This window comes from Histoplasma capsulatum, assembly GCF_000150115.1.
Source record: "Histoplasma capsulatum G186AR genomic scaffold supercont2.1, whole genome shotgun sequence".
Taxonomy (NCBI): Eukaryota; Fungi; Ascomycota; class Eurotiomycetes; order Onygenales; family Ajellomycetaceae; genus Histoplasma; species Histoplasma capsulatum.
This window is the reverse complement of record NW_025544801.1, coordinates 2,508,928-2,518,566: the sequence shown is the minus strand read 5'-3', so window position 1 is coordinate 2,518,566 and position 9,639 is coordinate 2,508,928. Positions and strand designations below refer to the sequence as shown.

The following is a 9,639-nucleotide window of genomic DNA, read 5'->3' as shown; positions in this document are numbered from 1 at the left end:
TGCTTCGTTTTGTATATGTCACATCACCCACCTTCTTTCATTAGATCTTGCACGAATATTGCAATTGTTGATTTCGGTTTCAATTTCTCAGTTCTTTTCCTTTCCTCTTTGTTATTGTTGCACTCAATTTGAGAGGGTCATATAAATTTAATATTTTTTTTCTACATTTGCGATTCCTTGGGAGTTTTCCTTTTTCCTCTCCTCTCCTCTCCTCTCTCTCCCTTTCCCTCTCTCTTTCAGTTACAGGAATATTGTTTATTTTTTTTTTGTCCTACTGATGTAGTTAACCGAGAGAAGAATGCCCATGTCCAGGGAGGAGGCAGATCAGGATTTGCTTTAAGAACGATAGAAATGAAACCGGGATATTAGGAATAGGCTTATTGATGAATATATGCATTTATTTCTTCAAATGGCATTCGTTGTTTTCTCCATATGTATCTGCTATTCCAAATATCACATGACTTCAACCCCCCCTTATCTGTACATCATAGCGTGTATCCTTCTCTCGGATCTCCATCTCGCGTCCCCATCATATGGCCTGTGGGAAGCTGATTAATTGAGCCTCGCTAGACACCGTAAAAGCATCCTAGGCGCCAAAAAGAAACGCCAGAGTGACCAAAGAAACACCTCGTGGACAACCTTGGAAATGCCTCGTGGTAGAAAGAGAACTGGTGAGATAAACTGCAACCATCCCTACTCTCCCTACTACCCATCCCATCACTTTCTTCTCTTGTCATCAGCAATGCGTTGCGGGTGTACTGCTTAACTTTTAGAGCGGCAGCCCCGGCAGCTCCAGCAAGGGCTGTGACTAGTCAGAGGAAGAATAAGAGGCTACGGGTTGGGCCTGCGACTCGAGGGGGAACGAAAACACACTCATCCTCGAGAGAACGCGAAGAAAGTTCGGGCTATGCTGGTGATAATACCGATCACCCTGACGAGGATACGAATGGGGGTTTGGACCTAGGCGCAACCGAGGTTGATGACGATGACGATGAATATGACGATGGTGATGACGATGATGATGATGACAGGGAAGCGGAGCTGACCAGGTGAGACATCAAATATACGATACATGGAGAACTTTTATGAAGTTCTTGGGTTTAGCAAGCCCCACTTTGATATGCCCAGAATGATAACTAGGTCAATAGAGCCGCCTTGAGAGGCCTCCAGGAGGCAATGGAGAGGACTAAGAAGAGGGACAATTATGCCAAAGAGATAGAGAAATGCATTGGCGAGGAGGAAAGGAGGCTTGAAGGGCTTATGAAGGCGGTAGTGAGGGAAAGGTTTGTTTTGAATCCCTATATGTTTCCCATTACATATTCCCGTTTCCGGTTTCCGGTTTCCCTCCCTTTATGAATAGTTTGCTTCACACCTTTTTGGGTCGCAGTTTCTGTTTCTTGCTTAGCTGTATTCTAACCGTTGTCTGCGGGTTAAAGGGAATCCGAATCTGAAGAGTTCCGCTCCAGATTCAGCTTGTTAATTGGCACCGCTCTGGCTCCGACTGGGACAAAGACATCAAGATCAGCCGCTGGCTGTGCATCGGACACTCAGAAACTTTGTCTTGAAGATGTATCATCTGACAAACATCCGTTGTACAACAAATGTCAAGTCCTGCTTCAGTGTACCAAATCACTGCTTCAGGACTATGACAATCTCGCTGCGTACATCTCCAAGCTTGAAGTGCCGCCAGACCCCGCAGAAATGTGGGAAGAAGATTGCGCAGAGACTCGCCGGGTGATTGGGATTGGTGCGGAAGCATCTCAGGCTGAAATCAACAAGCTTTTGGCTTGTAAGGATGATGCCAAAAAAAGAGGTGATAAGGGCGAATCTGCACCATCCAACGAGAGAAAAAGGGGAAGAAGGGCTAAGGCGAAAGTTTTTGAGAAAGATGAGCATCTTCAGGCTATGCTGAAGATTGGGAAGGAAAAGGATCCATTCCCAACGAAAGAACCATATGGCTGGGGTAAAATGGCATTCCAGATGGTGAAAGGGATGAAGACACTTGCCAAGGCTTTGCCTGTTGATAGAAAATGATGGGAAAATGGGATTATATGTAGCCAGAAGGGGAGTTTCGCTGAAAGGTATAATGAGGTTATTATATTAGCTTTATCTGTTTGTGAAATACGGAAACATGAGCTGTACTATTACTATCAGAGTAGTATTGAAGGAATGTTCCTCTGTTAGCATACCAGATTGATGCCAAGAATACGAACCCGATGACTAACAATGTAATTACACGTGACAATGCCAAGATGTTCGTTTTCGGCTCGCTTAAGTGTGTTAGCGCCTCACACATTTGCTGGCTGTGGATAGTTTGATCAAGACATCGCTTGCTGTGTGAAGAAGCGACAACGACCACGACAACCACCAGCAACGATCCCACGACGACAAGGTATGTGATTTCTGATCCTTATGTTTTCTTAGATGCTGAGATGCTTCTTCTATTCGGCATTGAGCAATCTACCTTATTATCCGAAAAGCTTACAATTGTTTCGCACAGATGGGTGCTCTTAAATACGTGGAGGAGCTTCAAAAGAAGAAGCAATCCGATGTGATCCGCTTCCTCTTGCGTGTCCGATGCTGGGAGGTGAGACCCCTCGAATGTTTAAGATGAGATCCTCGCTGGGGAATAGAAGAAAGAAAAACATCACCTGGAATTGGAATTGGAATGCGTCCAACCCAATCGCCACTCCATCCTCCGGCGAGAGATTGTTCATCACTGTGACACAAAAAAATATGTTTTTTTGTGTCTTGCTATACACTCGTTGAACCTTGCTGAGAGTGCATTAATATAGCTTCGTCAACTTAACGTTATCCATCGTGCCTCCCGCCCCTCGCGCCCCGATAAGGCCCGTCGTCTCGGTTACAAGGCCAAGCAGGGCTACGTTATCTACCGTGTCCGTGTCCGACGTGGAGGTCGAAAGCGGCAAGCCCCCAAAGGTGCCACCTACGGTATGTGCTTCATCTCATCTTGAAGTTCAATAGTGAATGACACAATTGAAAGGATGAACACATCTAACACCGGCATTTCTAAATACAAACAGGCAAACCCACCAACCATGGTGTTAACCAACTCAAATACCAACGTTCGCTGAGATGCACTGCCGAAGAGCGTGTTGGAAGACGTTGCGCCAACTTGCGCGTCCTCAACTCCTACTGGATCAACGAGGACTCCACTTATAAGTACTTTGAGGTCATCCTCGTCGATCCCCAGCACAAGGCCATCCGCCGCGATCCTCGTATCAACTGGATCGTCAAGCCAGTGCACAAGGTACGTCTATTTTTTTTTGTCCATTTATACATGGACTCGAAAGAACCATTCCGGTAAAAAAAATAAATCCTAACTTTGTCTTCCTCCGATAGCACCGCGAATCCCGCGGCTTGACCGCAGCTGGCAAGAAGTCCCGTGGTCTTGGACGGGGCCACAGTTACAACAAGACCAGTGCCGGCAGACGGAAAACCTGGAAACGCCTCAATACTCAAAGCTACTGGAGATACCGTTAAATGGGCCAATTGGCAGTGGCGATGGTTACGGATATGGGATGTACGATGGTGTTGGTGTCGGTGTTGGAATGTGCTTTTTCCTTTGGTCTCTGGCCTCATCTGGTGTAGCCGGCGTTATGGAACCTTCCATCCTAGGACAGAAGGAAAAGAAAATTTTTACCCCAGCACCGCACCGACACCAGCTATGTGCATGGTTTGCTACGACTTAATCGATTCGGTAATGCATATAGCGAAAAGAAAAACGAGAATAAACCGCAAAATTCTTTATTACACACCTTTGTGTGTTTTTTTTTTCATGATTTGGCTGAATTGTTTGCTACGTAGTTTTACGGGGAATAGTTTTTTAACGTCATGTTGAATACTTGTATGACTTGCAGTGATTTAAGTAGTCACACGAATATAAACTTTGACTGACGACATTACTTCTTATGTTATCGTCTCTATTTTAAAATAAGAAGGCAAGGAAAGGAAAAGGAAGCAATGAAAATGTAGACAAGGGAGAGCTACATAACCGATCCCAGCCACGCTTTAGGCCCACGAGAATGTCCATGGTTTTCAAACTATGTGGGCAAGGGTAATAAGGCTTTATATATAAACAAGTAAAATCCTGACGTGGAACTAAACTGGAGGATATTCTCCATTGAAACTTTCAGTTCTGCTTGATGAATGTTGCTGGACCAAGGGTGGGTAGTATTATTGGAACCTGAGAAACCTGATAGTTTCATGCAAACCAAATACCCCGTACATGTATAGGTCACTCTGCAAATAGGTATGAAAGGAGGAAAAATCATTGACCGCAAACATCATATTCCATTGTGGCCATTCAGATAATGGCATAATACTAGATCGATACGCTTATGACTAGATGATCAGATTATATATCCCACTTCAAATTGTTTTCGTTTCCATCCAGAAAATTACATGATAGAGAGATAAAAACGAGAGTCTCAATACAGTATTTGACTAACACCATACACACTTCATCACAACGATCTCTACCTGATATAGTGGCGCGATAGAATAGCAGCAGAGGCGCAAGCATCCAAGCTACAAGCTACTAGTTGTTGCACTTCTGCCACCTGAAATGGACAATCTGTCTGAAACTCGCGTCGATAGAGTCTGTGGTCAACACACCACGAGCGTTGTGATTATTGCTGGTTAGGCGAATCTGGGAATTGACATTGAGGGCTCCATTGGCACCACATGGGGACCAGACAGTGGTGGCATGGTCTGTTTCGTCATGGAGAAGATAGTCTTTTTCCATTGGACCGTTCCATTCGGTCATGGTGGAAGCCTATAAGGAACAGGTTTAGGGAGAGACTCTTGACACAAGAAGAGAGCGGTGCATGGTAACATATCATACCTGTCGTGTCTGACCAGAGAAATAGTAGGTGCTCTTTTGAACACCCTTAACACCCCTATCTAGGTTTGCATACCCACGATAGTCGGCTGAGAATATTGAGTATTGGAAGCCACCGGGATACCGCAGATTGATATTCAACTGGCAGTTCTTGCGGCTCTCGGTGATCGGAACATCGGGACCAATCGACGCAACATATTTGTCGAAAATGAGAGTCATAACGGTCCTGTCATCCGAAAGGATATGCCTGACTGAATTTGAGGGGCATCCCGTTCCGCCATGTGTCACGCCAATGATTTGCACTTTGTCGGGGTCGGGCCCCTCCGCCGTGGCAGGGGGTAGAGGGGGCAGCGGGAACGACCGAGGGCTGGCATCATCACCAGCCCCTGGATCACGGCTAACAACAGCCGTGAGAACCTGCACCACAAAGGTAAGAATGATTATAGCTTTCATCGTATTCGCCAAGGTGCAAAAGGGGGGATAATATAAAATAGGAAGCCAAAGTTGTGCTGCAATGTTTTGAGGATTGTGTTTTCCTTTCAAGGACCAGGAAAGCCGAAAGATGAGAGGAAACAGGTGGCTTTATATACTGTGCTAGAGACGATGATCGAGATGGCTGGGGTGTAAAGAAACGAGTGTCAACAACACTGACAATTATGCAGAGTCCATCGCTTCTCAATTTCTGCATGCAGCCCAAGCCAAACCATCCTCAACCAAGTATCATTTCCGTGCCGATGAGGAAGTATCCCTAACGGACAGGGTTCCGAAAGGACTCGAGATGGGGTTCTCTTCGTTAAAAAAACAAGAAAGAAAGAAATGAGGGGCTCAGAAGCGAGATGTAGAAAAAAATAAAACAGCTAGCGTCAACCCGGGAATCAAATTTGTCATATTGTCATGGAAATGGAACATTTGTGGGCGGAGTTGTGCGTATCCTGCCAAAATATCCCAGTTGGCATTCCCCAGATCGAACTAGCTCTTCACCCTTGTAAAAGCATTGTTTTTGGAATCCATGAGCATCTATTGTCACATGCTGTTGTAAGGAAAGTTATCTGCACAGCTGGAGCCTATATCATGGATATAGGGGCCATATAGCTGTCAGTTGCAGAATCCTGGAGCCACCCTGGCTCCTAAGAGCCCCTGCAAACGGCTTCACACGGAAAGGTTTGGCCGCTGACGGCTACCTTCCAAACCACCAGAGCAACCACCAGAATTATCCAAGAGGAATATCGATGATACGCTGCCATTTCTAGCATAGGGATTTGAGGAGCCATAATGGGGCAGTCGTTGTGGTAGGCAGTGGTGTCTCTAGATGAAGGAGACTACGGTTCGATGGCTGAGGTCGACTTAAGCTAGCGACGATCAATTGTCCCTGATTTTCCGGATAAATACTTATTCCGGCACGCAAACCCCGAGATTCATGTTGAGCGATATTCTCCACGTTTCATGAGCTCTCCTTGTCGTTGACAACATACAACTCCTAGTTCTCTGGATGATGATATTCACCCTTCCCACTGCCTGCGATTTTAGCTTGCTGGTGCATTTTCGCGCTGACCTGCATTGCTTTCGTATTAATTTATCTTGAAAACTACACCCACACCCTCCCTCCCGTAGTATCGCCTACGGTGTCATTTCACTTGGCCCATCGCCACTGAAGGGCACTGAGGAATAGCGAGCCAACTCTTTGTCCAAGCCTCCGGATCTTTGGTTCATTCCGTTGCGGCTGGTGTGCTCGTATTCGTCCAGGATACTGCTTACCTACATGGACGGAGATGTATTTTCACCAAGGATCTTCTCAGCCTATCCACATGATTCACCCTTGTTAGCACGCACAGCACAGCGCGCAATCTCACTCCTGTCAAATTTAGTATCCCATGCGGGACACGGAAATCTCAGTGTCCCCGCACGGGCCCTTCCCTGGACAGTGAACTCTTGCTATGACCATATATCTTCGGTTTTTAAGCTAACACCACGCCATATTTTTTTGCCTTGGCGAAAGGCAACAACTTTTCCTTATTCCTTAGGCGCGATGAACACGTTGCATCAGATTTTGCATAAGTTGGGCTGCAGTCGTTGAGCCAAACTAACGTGAAGAAACAGGGCATATGTTTTCTGGCTGATGAACAAGGTTTGATGGGTTTGTGCTATGGTCTTCTTCCCCACACTGGATGTTTTTATCCTTGCATTCCCAATGAGCCGGTGTCGAACGCATGCTGGATGAGCTACGGAAATCGACCAGTTTCTGCGATACCTGTCATAATGATATCCAATTAGACCTCGACAGTATGAGGCAAGCACACACATGGTACTAATCCTAGCGTCTTGTTAGATCCGGCGAGGTCTCTGGGCCAAGTCGGAGAGACCGAATACTTCTTGGGTAACAAAGTATGCGAATTCAGGTAGGATACTGAGTTACGAGAACTGAATTTCACGACTGTCACTCCAGAAATGCCGCAGGCTGTGAGTTCCACGTTGTAAGCTCCCTTTTGCGAAAAGAGGACGTGACGATTTATCCCTTTAACATTTGTGATTTACTGCTCGATCTCATCGCTATACCTTATGAGAGTTGAGGACTGCTGAACCAACAGGACCATTATCAGGGAGCTACCTTTTGTTTACTGCGTATGGGAATACTTATTCTATCATAATTACTTGATACTAATTTCGGAGAAACAAAGTGTTAGTTTTAGGTCGCGCTCCTTTTACTTTTCGAATTTGGTTCCCCCCGCGTCAGGTATTGATCTTTTAAGTGAGGTTGGAAAATAGACGCTCATCATTCATTGGCCAATGCATGCAGGGGAATTGAATTCAACCGCTCCCGCAGGCATTTCGTCTGAATAATGTTAGCATATTTTGCAAACCCGATTGGGATTTACACTCTAGGTTGTTCCGCTAAACTATTCAAATAACTCTAATTTTAAGCAACACGTTAACCTCGGACTCTCTATGACTGCCTGTGTGTCCGGAGGTAGGGTGTGATCGTCCGTGAAAGACTCCCTCTCCAATACCTAAGACTGCTTTTTCTCTCGGAATCCAAGCCAAAGAGCTAATAGGTCCACTCGACACAAGTGCCGCAGCCCGAGATGTGCGAAAGACATTATATAGCATTTGGTGGCTGATTTTTACTTCTCAGCTTGTCATGTTCTCACGATTGACAGTTTGCATAGCCGTCTCAGCATTCGATATTAGCTTGGAGTACATGCCCAGGATCTAATGCTACCCAACCCATACCCACCGCAGCCCATCTTGGCCTTCCCTCCTGCATAATAGGACTCTTGAGTTAAATACATGATGTGTGAAGGGGCCGCTATTGTGTATGCGCTTCTTGGTGGTGGGGAAATTGCCGGGAAGTCGGCTTTTGTCACATAACCTTGCAATAGAAACTGTAAGGAGATCGAAGTGGAATTCATAAACTGGCTTCAATACACCCGCGGAAAGGCGAGATGATATCTGCTCTCAAGGCAGCACCTTGCTAACTTTGGATCATCCCGGATTTGCCCTAAGAGCCTTGACAATCATAGGGCTTATGATCTGTTCTTTCCCGGTTGGCTCTAGTCTTTCGTTGACATTGATGCAGCGATTCAACGGACTAAACTGGGATGAGATTGAATCACTGGGGAGTTGCAGGTGAACCTGGGATCACATTTTCTTTTCAGCAATGCCAAGTTCTGGGCAATTACTGCATTGGGAGCAAAAAAGCAACCCAACCCCGGGTCTGTTTGCTTCTAAGGCTCAAGAGATGGACTGGACGGTCTATTTTCTCCCACCTTCCTGTTTATCCTTCGTCTTAGATTTCATCGCGATTGTGAGTATGAGCCATTTATTTATCCAATGATCTGGGAGCCCAACTAAATCCTATTCTTTAAATACTAAATGTGGTGGAAGTCAACTTATCATACTTTATTTTCCAGCCGTTTCTAACTATCTACTTTGACGTGTTTACAGGCACAGTATTTTGATGTGATTTCAGCACTGAAAGATAGGCACAAATAAAACCGAGATTTTAGCTATAATTAATGAAACGTGTGTAAAATAAATTACCAAATGAAGCATACCTTGGAAGCCTTTTCAATTTATTTTTACCTTTATTGTTGTCCCTATTGCTGCTATTTAATTACCTAATATGTCTTCACCCTATAAGTTAGTTATCATTGCGGCTATCTCTCTAGCGGCCTTCGCTTTAAAACTTAAGCACTCCCAACATGCATGATTCTTCTGCAACGTGGATGCAATCCGGCGGCCGCTCATTCTCCACTCGCGTGTCTCCCGTTGATGACGATTTCGGTCCTGTTATGATAATGCATATTGCTACCACTTAGAGATGTGAGCACACAGTTGCTAGCCATTCAAGGCCGTGGGAAAGGTGACAAAAGGGTGAATATTAAAGTTCGATGCCAAGACGGGATCGACACAAAGGTACCATAGATCATCAAAACCTTTATTTGTTAGATACTAACTATGCTCAGCGCTTCTAACAGAACCACTCTCACATACAACCCCTAACTCAAACTGTTGCTGGATCTCTCCAGGCCAGCCATTTACAGCAATGAATATCAGATCTGTTCACAGTTTGAACAAATAAACATGCAGAGAATGTATAAAAGTTGGTGAAGAGTCATATAAGGGCTTCAAGATTCCCTCAAGTTCTGAGGCAATGAAGCAAGTTACATTACAGTTGATCCAACATGAACTGTTGACACTCTCCAAAGATATGATGATATGCTCTACTTTAGCCATCTACTGTGTCAAGAAGAATCTGGACAATGATGATATGGGCC

The 9,639-nt window shown here is 45.2% G+C and overlaps 3 protein-coding genes across 3 annotated transcripts; 2 read left to right on the top strand and 1 right to left on the bottom strand.

Annotated features, from left to right (window-relative positions):
* Nucleotides 1-646: 646 nt before the first annotated feature.
* On the top strand, nt 647-2,034 carry HCBG_00808 (uncharacterized protein; the record flags this gene model as incomplete). Its single annotated transcript, XM_045427858.1, has 4 exons — nt 647-671; nt 782-1,049; nt 1,149-1,283; nt 1,437-2,034. The coding sequence occupies 4 exons, from the start codon at nt 647-649 to the stop codon at nt 2,032-2,034; spliced, it is 1,026 nt and encodes a 341-aa protein (XP_045291833.1).
* A 309-nt stretch (nt 2,035-2,343) lies between these two features.
* Nucleotides 2,344-4,302, top strand: HCBG_00807 (60S ribosomal protein L15; the record flags this gene model as incomplete). The annotated part of the gene is made up of 5 exons (XM_045427857.1): nt 2,344-2,392; nt 2,501-2,587; nt 2,796-2,952; nt 3,045-3,271; nt 3,364-4,302. 4 exons carry the CDS (start codon nt 2,501-2,503, stop codon nt 3,502-3,504), a joined length of 612 nt encoding a protein of 203 aa, XP_045291832.1.
* Nucleotides 4,303-4,561: 259 nt separating this feature from the next.
* HCBG_00806 (uncharacterized protein) lies at nt 4,562-5,317 on the bottom strand (the record flags this gene model as incomplete). The annotated part of the gene is made up of 2 exons (XM_045427856.1): nt 4,562-4,798; nt 4,868-5,317. 2 exons carry the CDS (start codon nt 5,315-5,317, stop codon nt 4,562-4,564), a joined length of 687 nt encoding a protein of 228 aa, XP_045291831.1.
* Between the last annotated feature and the right edge of the window lie 4,322 nt (nt 5,318-9,639).